The sequence below is a fragment of the Aedes albopictus genome, chromosome 3, assembly GCF_035046485.1.
Source record: "Aedes albopictus strain Foshan chromosome 3, AalbF5, whole genome shotgun sequence".
NCBI lineage: Eukaryota > Metazoa > Arthropoda > Insecta > Diptera > Culicidae > Aedes > Aedes albopictus.
In genome coordinates this window covers 108,213,526-108,236,714 of record NC_085138.1, presented here as the reverse complement: position 1 = coordinate 108,236,714, position 23,189 = coordinate 108,213,526, and the positions used below count along the sequence as shown (strand labels likewise).

Below are 23,189 nucleotides of genomic sequence, written 5' to 3'. Positions count from 1 at the left end.
TTTATCTATGGTGCTTTCGGTGAGATTTCGTAACTCTTTTGAACATTTTTTTTCATCAAACGGTCTACAAGAGAGCGTTGAGTTGAAGACCTTTGAGAAAGCGACTGTTCATCTTGTTCGTTAGATTATAATAAACAAAATCACTTATTAATTTTAACTTACTTGTTTGGTGTTGGTGGCTGAAGAAAAAAAATACTATACAATTTTTAATATTCATAGCGGTAGTATTTTTTTGTTTTTTTCGTGAGCATTGTCAGGTATGTATACAGACAAACAAACGTAACACTGGCGAAATTTTCATTGACCACGCCTTCAACAATCATTTTGAATCTTGGTTGTGGCTTTCATAACAAGAAGAGCGCCCATCGTTTTTCTTTGCGTTTGACGTTTCACACTAGCGCCTTCTGATGACGATATTGCACAACGCAGTGTTTCGTGAAACATTTCCACCAGGTGGTGATAGTGTGAACTGTGCGATGAATTTTCACTAAAATTGTTCTAGGCGTTTCGTCTGTTTGTCTGTGGTATGTACCTCTTATGCATTTGTTGTTGTTGAAGTTACTCGCATTCTTCCGATCATAAAGTCTGTTCTCTACACACTTAATTTTGATTACCGAGTTCGGTAATTTTTTGACGAGATTAAAACTGCTGAGCACCGAACTCGTTCAGCAAAAATGCATTGTTTACCTTTTCCATACGATTTTGACAGTTGTTTTACTGAGCCTCAGTAAAATCGATTATCGAAACTACCGAGATCGTACTGCTGTTATAATCTCGTCAAAAAAGTACCGAACAGGCAATTCAGAAATAAGTGTGTAAGAGGGATTTATTTTGCGGATAAACTAGACGTATACGCGTATATAAAACTTTTATTATACAGCTTTTGTCTTAAAAATAAATTCAATTCCATTTTTCTTATAATCAACAGCTTTTCAACACTATCAAGGGATTTTTTCACCAGTCACGTACAATAAAAAGTATGACAATCTCAATATTTTTGATCACAACACTGGATCGCGTCTAAGTTTCAAATAGATACTATAGTAATTACGAATAATCAAACTAAAGTATCATGAAAACAACTTGTTTAATTCAGGCGGTAGCCTTTACAATAAAATCAGCATCAAAATATAATTCTCGAAATAATTTACACAGAAAAAAATTTGTTTTTGTTACTAAATGTAAAAATTGTGAAATGTTTGAAATGTCATAACTTTTTTGTTTATCAGTTTACCATCACCAAAATTTTATGGTAGATAGCTGATATAATGGGCCATTTCCCCTAAAAAATTGAAGTTGGTAAAAAGATAGGGTTTTGAGATATTTGAGTTTTTGTGACAAAGATCATATTTTTTCAAAGTAGAAAAAGAAATTTTTTACAGTGTATATTTTCTAAGGAATCATCATTTAGTTATCTAACTTTGCTGAAAAATTTATAATAATCGAACAATCCGTTTTTGCTGTACAGCTTTTAGAATATTTTAGAACTATTTTCGCATACACCCTTTTGAAAAGTTAGTCGTGAGTGAATATGAAGGTTTAATATCAAAAAATGGCGATTTATATGAAATTAAAAAACTGTGCAAAGTTTCAGATATTTTTGAAATGGTCGCTCAGGATCGACTGACATGACTCCGTGGAATTCCTCTCCCTCAACCTCAACAGTAGCTGAGTGCACCTGTCCGAATTCCACAGCTGGATACTGGTCCGTATCCTACAGCGTGTTTCACCATGTGAGCCATGATGGCGGGACGGGATGAACTATCGTTGCATATAAACGGATATAAAGGATGATGCATCAGCTTGCCATGGTATGATTTTTTTTGTGCGATTGACTGAATGGGATGGAGCATATTGATGAATGTGGAATTTTCTGCATAAATTATATGGATGTTTGTAATTGGCTGCATCGAGGGATGAATGACATTTCACTAGGTGCTGGTACGGCGACTCTGTTAATCGATAGCGTTACATAGAGATTTTTTTATGATTCATTCGGGAGAATGAGATCGTTACCTGAGTATTATTATTGTCACAGTAGATAGATGCCATTTCTAATTAAAATTCAGGAAATATTTACCTACCCCAGGCAATCTGAATGCCTAATAATCCCTATAGGTATGCCCATAAGCCCTGCAGATTTTATTAACCTGTTTTTTCACTATCTTAATAAGTCCTAATAAAAGTTGAGATGCAGCAGATTTCAAGAATCATCCTTCAGAGGAAACAAACCATCATCGTTTAACAAAAACTGAAAAGCAGTTTTCTCGCTGAAATGTCAACCAATGGTAATAAAAATTTATCACTGCACTCTGGCCACCATCTGGATAACAGTGAAATAATTTTCAATGACGGTTTTGTAACTTAGAGGAAGAAAACTGCTTTTGAAAAATTGATGACTGAATGATGGTTATTTGAGCCTTCAATATAAACCGTACTTTTCTTGTTTATACCAAACTCTTTCAAAACATAAGCACTTGGTTGTTTGTCTCCCGATGACCGCCAGGACGTGGCCGGTGCTGATTTTGACCTTTTTTTAAGTTGGGAATTTTGGAGATTCCAATGAAGGCGATAAATCTATGTACATATTATTTTTTCTACTCACCACGAAACGTAGTACAGCCATCCGGCGACGGAAAACAGCCACGTGTTGACCGTGTTGAAGTGTTGCCAGTCCCGTGCGTACAGGAAGAGCAACCTCTGGGCGTGGAACGGTGCCCAGCAAACAAAGAACGTTATCACAACGGCAGCTGCGAATCGACAGGAAAAAAGCACACAAAAAAAAAAAAAAGATTTAAGTTGTCAATTGCTCCGTTCACAAATTGGTTCAACAGCAGAGGTCCATAAAAGAACAATCGAACCCGTCATTAAAAGTCCCGAAAGTAAGCAAGCAAGGGTTTTGAGCGGATAAATGCGACACAATTAATTGGTATGATCCCGGACGGCACGAGTCGAACGGATCCGGGACAAGTGTTCTGCCGTGTTGCTACGAGTGATGATGAACCCCCCGCCAAAAAGGATACTTTGTTGTCTCGCCCAGTCTTCCCTCCATCTCTGTGTCTAATGAGCGAAAATAAATTAAAAGCATTCCCGACTGCACGGGGGACAACAAAGTCGTCAACGATAGGGATCAACCGATTCCTAGAACGTGGAGTAGAATGAAGCAGAGAATGTCGACTTAATTAGCTGTTGAAATTTGCCTTCGTTAACAAATAAACCTTTTTGAATCGCAGAAACTGTTACCGTTAGTTGTGTCTCCATTTTAAAAGGTTCTGTTTGGGTCCAATTTGCATTGATTTCTTAAATATTCAATTAGATTGATGTCAACCATGTCCAAATCTGGTGATCGTTATAGTTATAAATTAGTGTTTATAACAGGATAACCACATTGATGTGTACTCCCGATCAAAGGTTTAGGGTCACCCTCTCAAGAACATGTAATTTTTTATGTCCATTTCTTCGTCAATTTGCGTCTGATTTCAAGAAGCCAGGTCTCACTCAAAAGATAATAAGTCAAAGCAGCTTTGAACATGATTTAGGTGAAACTTTTCCAAATATATTTGAATGTAAACTTAACCTAAAGTCGCTGAATTTTCTAAAAAAAACCCTTATTAATACACCTAGCGGTGATGGTGCATTTCTCGTGCTTTAAAATATCGTCTTAACAAAACTCAAGCGACATGTTGATGACATTGAAATACAACATGTAAACTACTTGCTAAATCAACTCCATATGCATACATTTTATAAAAACATAGCAACCGATATTCTGAAAATATAAGACAACGATCCAAAATGCAAACCAAACAAGTGTCATGAAGCCGCAAAATTTTGAAGCGTCATTTAAGATTTTCAGGTTATCATTTTTTGACTCCGGATATCTACCCCAACCAAAACTAACCGTCATCTTGAACATTGAGACACCATTTTGGATGTTCTGGACTCATTTTTGGACTCTGCACCTAAAACCTACATAAAATAGTCGCCGTATTGAATTTTGACATGTCGTTTAGGATTTTTTGGTCACCAATTTTGGACGAAGTCCGGCATTCTTCCCAATTATTTATTATAGTCATATTTCATTATAGTCATAGGCAATTATAGTCATATTGCATGGTTTAAGAGACCTTGTGAAACAGCGCACATCTTGGATTTTCTGATTACAAATTTTGAATCATGGACATGTTTCCATACAAAATATGCCCATAATGCAAGAATTCAAAATCCTATCAAATAGGCACTAACTTCAATGCTGGGCCATTATCTTGGATTTGGTCCGCTACCTTGGGTACTCTGGTTCACTCCGAACATAATTCCCATACCAAATACACCTATTTTACATAGTTTTAGAGCTCAAAACTTCATAAAACAGCCGCAATCTTCTGTTCAGGGTTGACTCGATCAAATTCTTATTTTCCCATTCAACGTTGACCCACCCTGCTATTTACACCTCAGGAATCTGAAATGGCACGATTTGATGAGATCGCTTTAGTTTTGTCAATATTTTGTTTTCTCTCATATATGGGAACTTAGACCTATTCGTCACTGTTGTTCATACCCAACGTTTATCAGGCCATCAAACAAAACCACGAATCGATTTATTATTTGAACGTTGGTTCTACTACACAACAGCTAGTCTCTAATATAATCTAAGGCTATTTTCTTGTTAACCGTTCATCAGGTTATCCTAAAAGCCACGATTTGATGTGTCACATGCCTGGATTTGGTTCACTTTTACATTCGGTCACTTCCGGCCACTCAAATCGATTCCGAAACATTTGCTGGCCGTTCATTAGATTATCGGAAAAGCCGCTATTTGATGTGGCACATGTACGGGTTTGGTTCACTTTCAGATTTGACCACTTCGGCGGGATATCCGGAACCGGTTCTGGAAAACTACCGGTTCAGATATGGTCTGAAAATCTCTCATCAGCTCATCGAAAATGTCGTGGTTTTAAGTGTCGCATGTAAGGATTTGGTTCAGTTTTATTTTTAGCCACTTATGGCGGGACACCCGGAACCGGTTCTGGAACACTACCGGATCAGATATAGTCTGAAACTATTTTTCTGCTTACCGCTCATCAGCTCATCGAAAATGCCGTGGTTTGATGTGTCGCATGCATGGGTTTGGTTCACTTTTATATTTGGCCACTACTGCCGAAATACCCGGAACCGGTTCCGGAACACTACCGGTTCAGATATAGTCCGCGACTATTAACCTACTTACCGCTCATCAGATTATCGAAAATGCTGTGGTTTGATGTGTCGCATGCATGGGTTTGTTGCACTTTCATATCTGGCCCCTAGGGGCGGGACAGCTTCGATAAAAATTAGTAGTATTCAGTGGCGTAGCTAGGAATTCGGGGGCCCGGTGCGGAACAAAATTCGTGGGCCCCCATGAAAATTACTGATCGCACTGTTGTATTTTGTACAAAACAATAAAAAAAACCAATGAAATCCATCAATGAACGTAAGATTTATTCTAAGAATTATGTCGAATTTTTTTAATGAACTATTTGGAAATTGTGCCAAGTAATCTTTAAGGAATTCCTTCAAAGATTGCTTTACCGTTTTCTTAAAAAAAAATCTCTCTTGAAGAACAATTTGTCTTCAAGAATCTTTCAAGTCGTTAATGCAAGGATGTCATTCAGTATTTCTATAAGCACTCCTTCAGGAGTTCTTACAGTGTTGACTCCGAGGATGTTTTCAAAAATACTTCAAAGTACTTCAAAAGATTCTTGCAAAGGCTTCATCGAGTATTTCTCGAAACATTTGTTCAAGAAGTCCACCAGGGTTTCTATAAATAATATTTCTGAGGATTCATTTAGAAGATTCCAGAAAAAAATGCTACGAAAAAATCTCCAAAGATTTTTTTGGAACCACATATTTTTCCGAAAAAATAAAATCGGAATCGGGTTCTGTAGGGGTATCCCGATTATTTCATAATCGGAATCACCGTCCAAAAAATAGTCGAAATCCAAAATTTCATCATTTTTGGTGCCCGGGAACTATTTTTAAAATCCATATAAAGTTTGTATGGGGATTTTTTTTTGTTCGAGGTGAACTGTCATTTTATCGATTGAATTGTCATTATACCCACGGAAATTAAAACTGTTTAGTTAATTTGACCGGGAACACAAAGGAATTAAAAAGCAAAAAAAATCACGTTATGCTCACAAGGATTTCAAGGATTTCTTCAGAAATTCCTCCAATTATTCCTTAAAGAACGCTTGTTTCGATAAAAATTTGCAAGGGTTCTTCAAGACCCAAAGAATCCTTTTTTTTAATATCCAAGGATTCCTACAGAAGATCCTCTAAGAAAATTCTCAGAGGAACTTCGTAGGAGTTTTGCAGAAATTCTTTCGAAAAATTCTTCTGGAATTCCTCCAACGAATTCTTTAATATTCATCACCTCAAGGACATTTTCCAAGTATTCCTACAGGAATTTTTGCTAACATTTCTCTGGGCACTATTTAAAAAAATCTATTGTGATTTTTCAAAGTTCTTTCGAGACCTTCTTTTACCAGGTTATTAATGATTCCGCTAGAAATTCCTCCGAAAAAATCGTTCAAAAAAATCTCTGAGAATTCCTGGTAGGGTCAACATGCCCTTAATAATCCTATAATCACAAATGAATTCTATTCGAAAACAAAGCGATTACGGAACCGATGATTACGTAATTTTTGTTATCATTCGTGCTCACTTCTAACAAAAATACAAAAAAAAAGAAACAAGACAAAAAGCGCTTCATTCCTTTGATTTGAGACGGATGAAAATTGGAGCGTATATGCTTAAATAGTAAAGGAACAGATGCTATATCTTATCAAATAAAAAAAATCTCATGTTACTCCAAGGATTCCTCCTAAGACTGTTTTGCTTCTTTCTTTGGGAATTCTTTAAGAATGCCTAGAAGCATCTTTTAAGTGATTAATGCAAGATTAAGATTTCATAGAGGATATCCATAGGGAATTCTTCAGGAATCGCTTTTAGAATTCCTACGGGAATTTTTCCAAGGATTTCTTAAATTTTTCTCCAAAACAAAACTTTCGAAAATTATCAAAAAACTCTTTCAGAATTTCTTCAAGGATCTTGTTAGAAACTACTGCAAGGGTTTCATCAATCGGATAAAGCTTTCCTTGTTTAATTGATTTAACAGTTTCTCCAAGAATTCTACCGAGGATTACTCTTGGGACTTTTCCAGGACTCGCTTTAGGAATTCTTCCAAGGTTTTATTCAAGATTTTAAAGAGATTCCTTCAAAGAGGCCTTTAGAAATCCATCCCAAACTTTCTTCGAGAATTTTTCTAAAGATGTCTTTAGTAGTTCATCCAATAAATGCTCTCACGATTTCTCCAAAGATTCGTTCAAAATTTATTAAAGTATTCTCTTAGAATTTCCTCAATTGATTTAATTCATTCTTACTTAAACTTTCAGGACGTGCGCCTGTTCGAGCCTAAAAATACACTGTGCATGCGCTGTATACGACGAGCGAGGTTTTTTTTGGCATTGTTGTACTTTTTCCAACGACGCGCGTCCTGAAGGGTTAAACTGATGTCACCAAGTATTTCACAAATTATTTTTTTTTACAACGAATCTTTTGGGCATTCTTTCATGCAAGGATTTCTTCATGTATTTATATAATTACTTCAGCAAGATTTTTTCGAAGATTTTTTAGAAATTCCTCCAATAATTTATTCAAGGATTCAAGAACTCCTCATTAGAAATAAAAAAAAAAGATTTTTTTTTCAAGAAATAAAATTAAAAAAAAAACATTTTTAGAAATTGCTTTGTGATTTTCTTAGGAAATTGTTTGTAAACTTCTCTGTTTTTTTTTTTTGGAAATTGCTTAAGTAATTCCTTCGCGATTTTCTTCGGCCGTTCCGTTTTAAATTCTGTTTTTTTTTTTTAATTCGCAACAGTGTATCTCATAGAACGGCAAAACCAGACAAAAACCATTATGCAGCTGGTTTTTGTCTGGTTTACGTAATTCCGTAAAGAATCATGAAAAAAAAAATCCAGAGGAATTACCAAAGGAATTTTCTGAGGAATTACCGGAGTCAGTCAAACAAATTGACTAAGGAATTTTCAAAGTACCTGTCGAATGAATTTCTAAAGGAACAATTGAAATAAAAACAAACGTAAATTTCTTCTTCTTCTTCTTCTTGGCGTAACGTCCTCACTGGGACAAAGCCTGCTTCTCAGCTTAGTGTTCTATGAGCACTTCCACAGTTTTTAACTGAGAGCTTCCTCTGCCAATGACCATTTTGCATGTGTATATCGTGTGGCAGGCACGAAGATACTCTATGCCCAAGGAAGTCAAGGAAATTTCCTTTACGAAAAGATCCTGGACCGACCGGGAATCGAACCCGTCACCCTCAGCATGGTCATGCTGAATACCCGTGCGTTTACCGCCTCGGCTATATGGACCCTTAGCAAAGGTACTGCTGGTGAAACTTTCAATGAAATTGCTGAAATCCCGTAGGAGTTTCCTGATAAAGCAATTGCCCAAAGAATATCGAAACTTCAAAAATAATTACTAAAATCAATTTTGAATATTATTGCCAAAAAATTATCAAAAGAGCTAAAAAACAACTTCCAAAGGAATTGCCGAAAAAAAATGCCAAATGAATTAACCATATGAATTGGCGAAGAAGTTTCCAAAAGAGTGTTAAAGTTATTCCCAAAGTAATTATCAGATAATTTTTCAAATGAATAGTAAAAAAACAGCAAAAGGTTGCAGACAAAATTTTTAAAGAAATTTCCGTAGAAATAAGAATCTGAAGTTCGTAAAGTCATAGCTGAAGCATTGCCGAGAGTTCATTAAAGATGTTTTCAAAGGAATTGCCTAACAATTTCTCAACAGATTTGCCGCAGAAATTTTCAATGATACTCCTAACAGAGATCCTAAAAAAAGCTTGAAAATTTTTGCCAAAGGGATAGCGCACTCAATTTTCGACACAATAGCTGAAACAGTTTCCAAAATAATAGCCACAGAAATTTTCTAGAAATAATGCAGAATGAAATCAGAAAAAAAATTCTAAGGGAATTGGAATTTCCGAAGAAATTAAGATATTCCTTAACGAATTGCTGCACGGATTTTCAAAACAATTGGTGAAAAAAATCCAAAGCTAATTTCCGAAGAAATGCATCAGAATTTCTAATAAAAATAAATAAATTTCCTTCCAGAATTCTCACAGAAATTCCTCCAGCAAATTCTACTGTGATTCTTTCAATGAATCCTTCAAGTATTCTTACAAGGTTTCCATCAGGAACGCCAGTTTCGTCCAGATGCCCTTCACGAAACTTTTAAAAATGATTCTTACGATTGCATGGTGCATTTGTTCCAAGTGAAGAACTCCAAGAACTTTTTCTTGAATATATTATACGATTTATCTAGGAATTACTTCAAGGACTTTTTTACAAATTTCTCTAAGATTTCCTTGGAAAGTTGCTACAAACTCCTCCATGTGTTTCTGAAGCATTTTTTTTTTTTCAATTATATGTATGTATTCCCATGAATTCTATAAAAAGTTTTTCAAGATTTCCACAAATGATGCTTTTGGAGCTACCTCACATAATCACTTCAGCAATTTTGGAAAAGAATCCTTCAGCGAATTCTTTTTTAAGAAATTTCTCCAAGAATTTCTTTTTGCAATGCCTCAAATGGTTTTTCTTGAAGTCCTTCAAAGGATTTCTTAAGAATTTGTTCAAGCATTTCTTTAGTTCTTCCTGCAGGGATTTCGTCAGAATTCCTCCAATAATTGCTGTAGAAAATCAACCAAAGATTCCTTATGCGAATTTTTCAAGTCCTTTTTCACAATCCGTTCAATAATCTTTTATGGAAGTTCAGTGAAGATTTAATCTTTTTCTCCAAGGATTTTTTTTCAAGCTACAATACAAAGATTCGTTCAAGGGTTTTTTAAAGTTTTCCTTCAGATAATCCTACAAGTATGAACACATTCATCCCCAAAGGATTTATACAGATTTTCCCCCAAGGCCTCCTGCATAAATTCCTCCAAATATACAGGATCTCTTTTATTTTTCGATTTGCACCAAAGAATTTGAGAGGAATTCATTGAGGTTTCCGCCATTGATTTCTTTGAGAAATAATCCCAAGCAACACACATGTTATAATAGAGTTACGACAGCGCAAGTTTTGGTTGTATAGAAGTTTATTTTACGTAATCCTAACATTGTGTTGAAATAACGTAAAATAAACTTCTATACAACCAAAACATGCGCTGTCGTAACTTTTATATAACATGTGTGTTGCTTGGGAATAGTCATGTCATCATTAGTTCTTCCAAAAATCTCTTCGCCTTCAAAATTTCTTCAGGAATTCTTTACCTAAATCCTAAAGCTACTCCTTGTACTGTAGTAATCCTTCAAGAATGTCATCAAAGATACCTGCAAAATCAACCCAATGATTCTTTCCGAATACGTCTTGGAATTCATCAAGACAAAGATTCTATTACAAATTCCTCCAAAAATTCTTGCAAACATTACTACAAGAATTCCTTCGGGAATACCTCCACAATTTCTTTAGAAAATCTTCCATGGATCCATTCAGGTATGGCTTCAAGAGTGATCTCCGAAATTCATGAAAAATATTTTCCATGAGGAACACCTACAAGATTATTTCTTAATGCTCATCTGAGGGATTCCTTGAAGGACTTCATGACATAATCCTTGTAGGGTTTTATGAAGGAATTCGAAGAGGTATTCCTGAATAAATGTTTGCAGAAATTCCTGAAAAAATCCTTGAAGGAATTCCTGAAGGATTTCTTGAGAAGTTCCTGTAGAAATGCTTGGAGAAGTTCCTGAAGGAATGCATCATTGTAAGCTTTCCTAAATCAATGCTTAGAGGAATTTCTAAAGTAATCCCTGAAAAGAGTTCTGAAGTTAATCTTAGAGGATTTTTTGTAGAACTCCTGATAAATCGTAAAAGATATCCCCAGAGACAAGGACCTTAACCGAAGGAATTCCCGCAGAAACCCTTCAAGGAATATGTAGAAAGAAATGCTTGATGAAATAGTTGGAATAAGTTGATTGCATTTTTTGTACGAGAGTAAAACTTAACCATAAACTTTTGTTATTACAGTTTTGACGTGACATGTGTTCAGATCTTAACTTTAATAAATGAGACCTCTGAATTTCAATTGCAATCCTGAGCTAAATAAACAGCTATGTTTGGTCCTGTGGTTGGGATAAGTATCAGGGACATTTTCATTATGCTCATGAATTTTACTTCCATATCGGTACTGAGTTTCGTAAAATTATATTTTGATTTCTAGTACATTTTTTCTTGCATTTCGGGACCCCTGTAGGTACAAAAAGCAATCATCGAAAAAAAAAGGACTTCAAATAAGTCATCTGTGTGCCCATTTCAAAATCTCACGAAGGGGCCCCTACAAACTCTTCAGCAGATCTGCAAGTATTGAACTTATAATTGTAGCATACTTTCGCTAGGTATTTAAAAAAACTTTATTCAAACTAGTGTAAGAAACCTTCACTGATTTGGAGGCCCCTTGAATTCGGGGGCCCGGTGCGGACCGCACCTCCGCACCCCCCCCTTGCTACGCCACTGGTAGTATTAGCGGTATTAGGAAATACTAATTCTGAAATATACCGCCTTGGAGAGAATTTTCAACAAGCAAGCCATGATAAAAAAATGTGTTGACATGTACTGTACAAAGCGTACTATAAACCTCGACTGCAACAGAAAACTGGTGAACTGGGCATTTCTAGATCACCACGTCAAGGTATCCCTCAAGAGATCGCTCGAGCGGTGCGGCGGTTGCGGACTTCGGTTTCTTTCGTTCCTCCTGGGCGTGTTATTAGAACAAGTTTGCGTGTGTGCATTGGAGTGCGCCTGGGAGAGACGGGAGGATCTGAGATTTGCAGTGTTTGCTCCTCAATTTTCATATGTAAATCTAGATTTAGTGTCCAACCCATTCAATTGTTTTCTAGGAATCATCGAATTGTGTTACAGAAATCTGGCATTAGTACAGGAGCCATTCTTCGAGCTTCTGGATCGGGTGAAGGTTGTGTAATGTACTTGGTAGGAGTATTCAGGTATTATGGACAGACCGTTACGCGTATACTTATATTTTGGACACTGACGGTAGAATCAAATGGAAATGTCCTAAATATATACGCGTAACGGTCTGCCCAAATTACCTGAAACACCCTGGTAAGGCGCCCACTGTAATGCACTTCTCCTAGCCCGTATTGATCCGTATCTATAATAGAAATGCTAAACAAAAAAAACCTAATTTAAATGAAGAGCAACTCGTACTAGTATCGCTGATGCCTCAAGTGCTAACATTCGTTACTGTCAATTGGGTTTTGTATTTGGAAAAAGTCATGACATACTACAAAAATTTCGATCCAATTTTGGTTGAAGATTAGGTATCTAATATATATTAGTGAGTATTAGCAGAGGTATTAGGAGCTGTCCCGCCCCTAGTCTGGCCCCTTCCAGCTGGGCGCCCGGAACCGGTTCCGGAACACTACCGGTTCAGATATGGTCTGAAACTATTTTTCTGCTTACCACTCATCAGGTTATCGAAAATGCCGTGGTTTGATGTGTCACATGCATGGGTTTGTTGCACTTTCATATCTGGCCCTTTCCTTTTGGTACCGTTCCGGAACACCTAAATGGTCATATTTCCGGAACGGCTGGACCGATGCGAACCATTTTCAATAGGAAACAATGGGACCAGATTCCCCGTCGAATGTACCATCGGTCATTAAAATCGGTTGAGGATTACTGCCAAAAAGTGATGAGTTTTTTTGTACACACACATACACACACAGACATCACCTCAATTCGTCGAGCTGAGTTGATTGGTATATAAGACTTGATCCTCCGGGCCTTCTATCAAAAAGTCATTTTTGAAGTGAACATATAGCCTTTCCAGTACACTTAGTGTACGAGAAAGGCAAAAATAAACAGTGGCAGTGGGCTGCAAAACGGTAGGTCAATAAGGAGAGCATCCAGCATAGCTCAGGTTCCCACAAGTTCCTACCTCATGTTTGCACGGATCAAGCGATGACAAAGACCACCAGCTAAGAGTTGTGTACTACCAGCTAAGCCTGGGCACTGTTGTAGTTTTGATTTCAACTAGATTGAGGAGGTACGTACCAAGCGTCTGTTCACCAAGGAGGTGCGCCTCAAACAGCGTCTGTTTTGGCATCCAGCGGTTGAGTATGAAATGTTCCCCCACCGGAAGCTATACCTAGGTGGCAGCTCCACCACGGAGGATAGGAGGCCTTAGGCCAAAACCTACTGTTCTCGAAACCCAAAAACCTTTGCAAATACGAAAATGAAAGAATGCGAACTGATTCAACGGCAACGACTTTTGGCGCGAAACATCGGACAAGAATTGGAACTTGGAATGTATTAACCCTAGACCAGCAGGGTAAATAGGCACAACTAGCCAATGAGGCATGTCGTATGAAGCTTGAGATCCTAGAACTGAGCGAAGTCCGTTGGCAGAACTTTGGAGAACATAGATTGGCGTTGGACCAAATTCTGCTATACTCTGGTCTACGAGATAAACACGCTCCTCATCATCGTGTAGTTCCTGCTCAGTGGCCAGGCCCACGCTGCGCTCATGAAGTGGGAACTTATTAATTGTAGCCAGATTAAGAACACGGTTTCGAAACCTTACCATGGTCCAATGTTACGCGCCAACCGATGCTGCCGAATTGCAAGACAAAGAGAACTTTCACAGTCAACTGAATGCTATCGTGGATAAGATTTCGAAAGGTGATATCAAGATCCTCATGGGTGACTTCAACGTAATTCCTACAACTCGGACTATGAGCACGTCATGGGACGCCATGGTCTCGGAGAAATGAACGAAAACGGAGAGCTGTTTGCAGAGTTTTGTGGCAATAATGATATGCTGCGTATTACGAGGATCCATCGACACGAGGAGGAATTCGGGCGCCAGTTCAACACACGCCGAGTGGAAGATGCTGCGGTGAAAAGGTCCTTCTTGGAGGGGCTGGGGAACCGTGTTGCGGATAATCCGGAAGGTGGAAGCGTAGAACGTTAATGGAGCGCCATCAAGAACGCCTTTATCGCCACCGGCGAGAATAATTTGGGTGAGCTATGCATCACCGGGTGCAGTGGATCACAGATGATACCATGAGAAAGATAGAGGAGCGAAGAAACGCCGTAGCCGGGATAGAGTGAGCGAAAACACGAGGAGCCAAAGCCGTAGCTCATCAGCCTATTCGGCTCTCGAGAAGCAAGTGAAACGCTCATGTAGGCGGGATAAAATAGCGTGGGGGACTCCCTAGCCGACGAAGGCGAGATAGCCGCAAATACCGGCGACATTCGTCTCCTCTACGATGTCTCACCAACATCTTAGCATGATTTGCCAAGGGTTTGATGCATTACCCGTGCCAAAATCGAGTCTACGTAGTTTATGGATAGTGCCTAGTCTGCAGACGATCACGCCCTCGCCCCTCCGCGAGATAGGCAGTAGGGATACTCGTGCCTAATTGGACGACCCCCTCCCCCTCTTACGTGTACCGCTTTTATGCCGATCGGTAATCCCCAGCTATTCGATCCGGATGGCCCGGTTCCTTGGCTGTGATAGCAGCAGAATCGAGTTTAAGAAATGTACGGAAAACAATCAGATTAATCGACGCAGCAAAATCCGAATTTTCAACTCGATCGGGAAATCTGTGCTGCTGTACGCCTGTGATATATGTATATTTCGTGCATGGTGGTCAATGTCGTGACCAAAGCTACCAACCCTGACACTTGTCCGCAGCGCTGTAACTGCAGTGAGCAATCTACAAATCCTCGCACTGTCGATCAATTTCACTTTTAGCTGACTTTCGGCGCTCCCCGACTGGCAGAGTGCCGAACCAATCGCACCAATCAGTCCTGGTGCTCCTGACTCCGTCCGTCGTTTTCAGCTTCAGTCTATCAACTGGTTTGCTGTCCGTTTTCGTGATGCTTTGTAGCACGCTGGCATCGTTTTTTCTTGTTCGCATCTTAGCCAATTGTCGTGACCAGAGGGAATGTTTCTCCTCGCACAGCCCTCGGAAACCGCACAAACGTTCCATCCGGAAATATTTCTTCGTGCTCCGACGAATACAGAGCGGTGCCACCCGCTTGTTCATCGTCGGAGCTGGCTTCTTTCAACGCATCTTAGCGTTTTGCTGCTGCTACTGCTCTGCTGCTGTGACCGTTTGCCCAAACTGGCAAACTGGCGAGCTAAAGGACAGTTTTGCTCCTGTTGAAAAGAAGCAGTCTGGCGGAAGGACAGACCTGCTGGAAATCGAAGCAAACTGGCGAGTAAAAGGACAGTTTTGCGCTAGTAGAAAAACAGCAGTCTGGCGGAAGGACAGACTTGCTAGAAATTAAAGCAAACTGGGGAGTTGTTATGCTCGTAAAAACATGCGAAATTGAAAACTAGAGAGTAGGGGTGAGAGGGAATGTAGTAATAGACATAGAGAAGAGAAAGATTGAAGCGAAAAATATGCGCCTTCTGATTGGCCGACTCAGTGGAAAGCTAGAATGAACAACAAAAGCGAACATACAAAAAGAGCTGCGCATCGTGGATTCAATTCAGTTGATAGACGATAGTGGATACGAACGGACGCACCAAAAGGCAGCAGCAATGGCATTTGCAGTACACAGCAGTCCACCACAGAGAGGTTTCCGCGGTCGGTTCTGCGGTCGGTGTTGTGGCTGTAAGAATAGCCGCAGCGGTCACGACAACTTGGTTATCCAAAGTGGAGCTCCATCGTCGATGTCATCAAAACCGATAGTGACAGAAATTCGGGAGCGTAAGTGGACTAAGTGGAGGTGCTTCGGCTCGGCCACACTCTATGCAGAGTCGGGAACGAAATCTGCAAACAAACGTCAGATTGGAATTTGGAACACAGCATCGCAGCAGAGACAGACCCTACATACATTTTCACATACAGGGGATGGCCAAAATGTTTGGGATAGGCAACTTTTTTTCTCCCACAAAAAAAAAATCAACATGCTGTAACTTTTCATAGAGTGCATAAAAAAATCTCAAATTTTGACTGTTTGTCAACCTATTATATGTGCATCATTGGTACACATTTGGGCTCGATTGATTAATCTTTCGCAAAGTTAGAACCGTTCGGGTAAAACACTATTTTTCAGACAACTCATTTTTGAGCTGTCATATCTCGGAAACCAGTGAACCGAATTGAATGAATTTTTAAACGTTTATCAACAATATATTGATACTTAATACGACGTTATAAAATGTAATATTTTCTCACAGCGAATTAAGTTATACCGGGTTGAAAGTTTTACCCATATAGAGGATAATAAGTCAAATTTACAATGTCACACAAAATTTATTAAATGTGTTCTTCCTGCAATCTAAATAGGCTCTAATATATCTGATTAGAGATAATTTGAGAACAGAAGTCGAAAATCTTTGGATATCAACACTAAAATTTATTGACATTGATGTGAAAAAATTACATTTTTTCGAGAAAAATCCAAAAAGTGTCAACCCATGATAACTTTTTTCAACGTTTAAAAAGTACCTATGTTTTGATAGTTTGTGAAGCATTTACATATTGTTAGTGTACGTTCAAAATTTCATTCAACTCGGTTCACTGGTTTCCGAGATATGACAGCTCAAAAATGAGTTGTCTGAAAAATAGGGTTTACCCGAACGGTTCTAACTTTGCGAAAGATTAATCAATCGAGCCCAATTTTGTACCAATCAATGATGCACATATAATAGCTTGAGAAACAGGCAAAATTTGAAATTTTTTTATGCGCTCTATGAAAAGTTATAGCATGTTGAACTTTTTTGTGAGAGAAAAAAAGTTGCCTATCCCAAACATTTTGGCCATCCCCTGTACATAGTATTTTTTATTCGTGTTTTTCTGTAGGAATTTCAATGGGAATCGGCCATATTTTTTCAAAAAAATATTTCTCTCATACGAGTATAAGTACAAAAATATTTTGCATTTAAAGAATCTCACTAAGACCAGCACAATAACAAGAAATGACGGAGGATTCCTTACGTGCAATTATGCATAAATTTCTTCAAAATATCTTTCAGTATTTTTTTCTTTTATGGATTTTTTTCAACTGAATTTTGTTTTAAAAAATACTTTATTGAGTTTCAGGGGATTATAGGGAAACTACAACGATCTATTTTACCCATTTCCGGAAACTAGTTCAATTGGCTTTACCGGAATTTTCCAACAACGTTACCAAAGGTTCATAAACATAGATAAATACCAGGAGGAATTCTTGGTTTGAGTTTTTGTTGGAATCTCTAAATGAATTCCTGCTGCAATTATTGAGTGTATTTATGCATGAATCTCTGAAAGAATTCTGCTGGAATTTGCGGTCCATATGAAAATCTGAGGCATTTCTGAAAGAATTTCCAATGGAATTCATGTGGTAATTCTTGCAGGAATTCCTGGAGTAATTCGTGAAGAAATGTTTGAAGGAATGCCAGTAAGAGTTTGTCGAGAGCCACTGGCTGGAAGAATTTTTGAAAGCATTCCTACAAAAGTTGCTAAAGGAATCATTTGAAAATATTCAAAAAAATACCCTAAAAGCTTTTAAGGAGAAATTACTGAAGGAATCCATGGATGGTTTTCGAAGGAATCCTTAGGGGAAGTTTACTATAACATCATTTGCAGGTTTTTTAACGGAATACCTAGAGAAACTTCTGAAGGAATTCGAAATGTATAGTTTCCTAAAGGAATTCATGAGGAAATTCATGAAAGGTTTTCTGGGGAAATTCTAGCAGAAATTCATAGAGCAATATCTAGTGAACATAGAACGAATTCAGAAGGAATCAACGGAACGTTTTCTGAGCGATATTAGAGATTTTTTTTTTTCTAATGGAATTTATGGAAGAGTTTCTGAAGGAAACTAATGGACGATTTTCTATAAAAATTGGAAGAAGTCTCTGAAGGGTTTTATGAAAGAATCTATGAAGGATTTTTTTTAAATGAATCCATGACGGAATTACTGAGGTAACCTATTGAAGGATTTAAAACTTATCCTTAACATTATTTTTGCAAGAATTTCTATAAGAATGGTCGATGTTTTTTTTTTAATTCATTGAAGGTTTTCCAGGAAAAATGTGAAAAAGAAGTATTGAGAAATAAAAACGTGAAGATTGTTTGAAGGAATCTGTGAAGAAATTTGAAAGGTATCCTTGAAGAAAATTTACAAATTTATCAGTGAAAGATTTTTCGTAAGCATATCTGATGAAATTCCTTGACGAAACTGTCGAAAATTATCAAATAGAAGAAATATTTGGAGTTGCGTTGCGTTACGTTGCGTTGCGTGGTAACGGAGTAATTCGTAGATTGCATACTGAAAGTTGTCATGTTATATCTTTAATGCTTCTATTCCAATTGCTTATGGAATGCTATTTTGGAAGGAACAGCTATCCAGGGGCCCATATAGCCGAGGCGGTAAACGCACGGGTATTCAGCATGACCATGCTGAGGGTGACGGGTTCGATTCCCGGTCGGTCCAGGATCTTTTCGTAAAGGAAATTTCCTTGACTTCCTTGGGTATAGAGTATCTTCGTGCCTGCCACACGATATACACATGCAAAATGGTCATTGGCAGAGGAAGCTCTCAGTTAATAACTGTGGAAGTGCTCATAGAACACTAAGCTGAGAAGCAGGCTTTGTCCCAGTGAGGACGTTACGCCAAGAAGAAGAGAAGCTATCCAATTAGAGTTTGAAGTAAGAAAGACATGAGAACTTCTATTGCCGGCCACGCCCATCTTCTCCGTTACGAGGAAAGGAAAGGATGTGATGATATGACACCTACTTTACGAAAGGTTAGCGACGCACCGACGCCTCCATAGGTGTCAAGGAGTTGGATATTAGGAATGGGAATCACTATAAGCGAGTGATGCGACAAGATTCAGATTTTGTAAGTGTATTTGAGTAAATCATGTAGATGTGTTGAAGTGAGTGAAAGTGTTTTATTATAAATATTTAAACACCAACCATAGCTAAGAAATTTTGTCACTCCATGGGCCTTTTTCCTTCCGGGATGGGGCACGGGCATTTGGACCATGTGTCCTGGCTAACAAGCCTAGGCTTAAGCGCCATTGATCGCTCTCTGAAACGATAAGAAACACGTTATGTGGATGGGAAGGGATAGTAGGGAAGGGATAACTATTTATCAAGATGCCAGCGACTCAGCGACGCTCTCGAAAATAGAAAGGAAACAGGATCTTGGTACAGGAATGGTCAGGAATTCAGTATGATTAAGCTTTGCGTTATATATGTAGCTTGATATGGTAAAAACTCCAGGTATATGCGGTTATGTAATGTTGAATCAAATGGTAAAATATGAACAAAAAATAACGCAAGGTAAACAAAACCAGAAGGATCTCACCAAATTGTTTTGTTGTCCAACGATGTGCTTCAGGTTCCTCCTTTATTGACTCCGGTGGGTCATGGTGGGGTCGTTTGGGAGCAGGAATGCACAAATTATCTTCCTGGTACTGGTAAAATCTCCGCTTCTTTCGTTATTCAACACCATCGGTTGGATCTTTCCATCCCATTTCAAATGGAAATTTACAATTCCAGCACACATGGATCCACCGGAAAGTGGTCTTCTATCAAACAAACTGAACGCACGTGATCTCAGGGAGATTAATCGAATTTAAAACTAACACCGCGAACTCAACATCCGTCTATTTTTGTCATTCACATGGATCTTCCGGGCGGCAAAGGACTAGCCGGGTCAAAAGCCAAATCGAAAAAAAAATAGAACACGAAATGAATTGCTGTCAAAAGCAAAAACACAGAAAATCCTAGGAAGTCACCTTAAGGCTTAGGAATTTTCAGAAAGACACGTCCACAAGAATTTTGAAAGCAATAGACAAATTCCCAGGTAACATCATGGTAAATGCTCAAAATAAACAAGAGAATTCAGATTTGTTGAGAATACAGAAAAACGTAAAAAAAAAAACAAATTATCAATCTACCATACTGCAATTAGTGAAATCTTTTCGGCGCCCCTCTGAGGCTGGCGCCCTTGGCGGAGGCCTACCTAGTCAACCGCACGCTACGGCTCTGTGTATACACAGTGAGAATAGTTATGGTCACCACCAGCCAATCATTCTGTTGATTCATAGTGCAATTTTCCTTGGTTCGGGTTAATCATGCAGTAGCAACTACACTTGATTTGTTTTTGTATTGGTACGTGCAGTCAGTCCAAGCAAAGCTAGCAAAGCAAAGTGAAGGATTTGAAGTAGATCATATTTTATTATTTTAACACAACAAGTTGTATACTCAATAAAATAAATGCATCACTCAATGTACCGTCAAGGCACCATTCACCGTGGATTTAAGAGGATTTGGGGCAAATAAGGGCTGTCATTTGACACCAGTCTTATAAAAAATGTTGGTGCCGCTTTTAATTGCCTTCACTATAGGTTAAAATTAAAGCAATATCCACAGAAGTGGGAAAATTTTCACAAAATTTGGTGATATAGTACAATTAGTAAAGGGTAGTAGGGTCGCCTAATTCCGTGGTAGGTCACCATTCACCGTGGTAGTAGGGACCCATTCACCGTGTATGAGAAATTTTATTCTACTTTGTTTAAAAATGATCAAAACAACCCAGCCAAGAGAATTATCTTCGTTTAAATTCATTTCAAGTAATAACTTAATAGATTTTATTAGAAAAACGAATGTTCAAATTTTCGATTTTTTCTAGATATATGGGACAATATGGGGCACGGCGAATGGAGACCATTGATTTTTAGGGTACCCATTTACCGTGCCTTTTTGTTTCAATTAAAAAGTACGAGTAATCGTACTTTCTTGTTAAACTTACTTCGGTAATGCAAAATACATACCTGATATGTGAATTTAATTGCTTCTTGGTGGAATAAAAACGTTACTACATTTAGTTTATCGCTTAAATCACCTTAGCGCAGTTTTCGTTTTTTCACTATGAATGCAGTGAACGAGCAGAAACCCGCCTCATGTAAACACACTTTAGTGTCAAAATGATACTTTTAAATGTTTCTAATGAGCGTTTTGACATGGTAACAATACATTAGTGTTGTATTGGTGAAATTGAAGGGAAATTGTCATATTATTCAATCATAATATGGAAATAATGAAAAAATATTCGAAGGCACACGGTGAATGGAGCCCCCACGGTGAATGGCGCCTTGACGGTAGATTCATTTAACACAACAATATTTTATTGTCATGATCTGGCTTTTACGACCACATTTCCATACCGACAACGTATAAATTTCCGCAAACCATACGAATTGCATTTTACGTTTACCGTTGTCCCCCTCGCGGTGTTAAATTACACTAGTTTACAAAATAAAACGAAAGCCGTGAACTTCTGTCAGCGACCAAAATTTTTGAAGCATAATTTAGCGCTGATTTCTAAACCGTGCTTCAAAAAATTTAAAGTAGAACAGTTTTTGAGTTTTAGCTCAATATCGAGTTTTACAACTTTTTAAAATATGGAATTACTTAAATTAAAATATCTTTCGTTTTGTTCAACCAATTTTAAATCTTTTTCCATAAATTAAAAGCTGAATATCATATCATTCGATCATCTGAATACAGGTTTTGTGTCAGATTGATGAAATTCAAGATATTGGCGAGTTTTGGGGACGATCTCCTTAAATTTTAGCAAAATTTCCAAAAATATACGAAGAAATGTATTTTTTTCAATGAGCAAAAAACAATTTAAAAATTCTTTCTCAACGTTTATTTGACATATCATATGTAGGCGAGTTACAGTAAAAAAATAAGCTCAATCGGAGCATTGGTTACGGAGACTGAGATGTTTCAAGTGAGCGACATTGCTTGAAAATAGAACAAAAATCGATTTCAAATCATCAACCTTGTATGGAAAGTCGAAAAAATTTCCGCTGTACTGTATTTTTTTTCCTTCGCGTTTTCGAATTCAGGGCATGATTCTACACCAAAAACGATCATCAACTTACCGAGTTCAAAAATGCTGTAAACTAGTGTTATAGCAAATGGTACCAATTCACATGTACTTTCCAGCTGCACAAGTATTTTTTTCATGCCATTTCCGTTTGTCTTACTTTACTGTGGAAGCACACACGTGTTTGTTAGTGATGTGGGCGGCGGCGGCTATCAGTTTGAATGTGTCCTGCTGGCAATCAGAAACCATGCCGGGCAAAAGCCCTACAAAAACTAACTGAACAAGCACGGCTAGATACCGGTGCGGTGGTGGTATGTGATTCTTTGCACACCTTTTTTTCTGTTGAACTTCCTTCCTTGTAACATTGCCAGCAGTGGCATTCAGAGAGATGGCGTTGGAAATTGGAGAAAAATCGTTTCGAGTCGGTCACCCAATAGCCAACTTGTCGCCAACATCGCCATCTCGGTTCGGTTGGTTATGTGGATACCGACAGCGACGGCGACGACGACGATGACGACGACCACTTCGAGGTCAAGTGCTGAATCAAAAACAGAAACAGGAGCAGTTGAGAAATGGCGAGACGACATCTGGTATTTCGATTTCTGACAGCCACTTTGACCCGTTAGGAGGAAGATGAAAACTAGAGCCGGCACATTACTCCCAACAAAATGCATTGGCCGTCGTTTCCATTGCTGGTTGAGGATAAATCAAATTGCACGTAGGAAAACGGGCGTCTACAAGAAAATCCCACAGAAGATTACAGAACATGGTGAATGGTCCGTAATTGGGACACTTGCTTTGATATGAATGATAGTTGTTTAACTGTGATGTTTTTCTAACCGGTGTCCGGCCATTTGGCCGAATGCCGTTTGGCCGAATGCCGTTTGGCCGAACGCCATTTGGCCGAATGCCATCTGGCCGAGCTAAAATCTTCCTGTCTTTCGCGGCATACGGGATACATTTAAAAGAGGAGAGGGGGAAGTTGGTGGTTGTGCATGAGCACTTTCTCTGGAAGCTTGGGTCCTAGCTAGTACTATAGCCTACCCGTTGGACTCAAGCTCCCGAATGGGAAAGGGGCCAACTCAACTTGCTGTTGGTCGGTCCACCATTTTCTCTGTAGTTCAAGTACGATTCGGGGGACCGTGGAAGTAGCGGAATGCTACTTGTCCGTCCCCCCTACACAACAATGTTGTCCGGAGTGATATCTCTACTGCATAACTCCTGCAGTCCTGCATACTCGACCTTTG

General features: G+C 38.4%; 1 protein-coding gene across 6 annotated transcripts in view; it reads right to left on the bottom strand.

Annotated features, from left to right (window-relative positions):
* Nucleotides 1-23,189, bottom strand: part of LOC109416018 (neuropeptide F receptor) — a 410,464-nt gene that overhangs the window by 82,871 nt on the left and 304,404 nt on the right. For all 6 annotated transcript variants that reach the window (XM_062859327.1, XM_062859331.1, XM_062859332.1 and 3 more), the window contains one exon: nt 2,606-2,750. In XM_062859327.1, the coding sequence (XP_062715311.1) occupies nt 2,606-2,750 (145 nt within the window). The remainder of the gene's footprint in view (nt 1-2,605; nt 2,751-23,189) is intronic.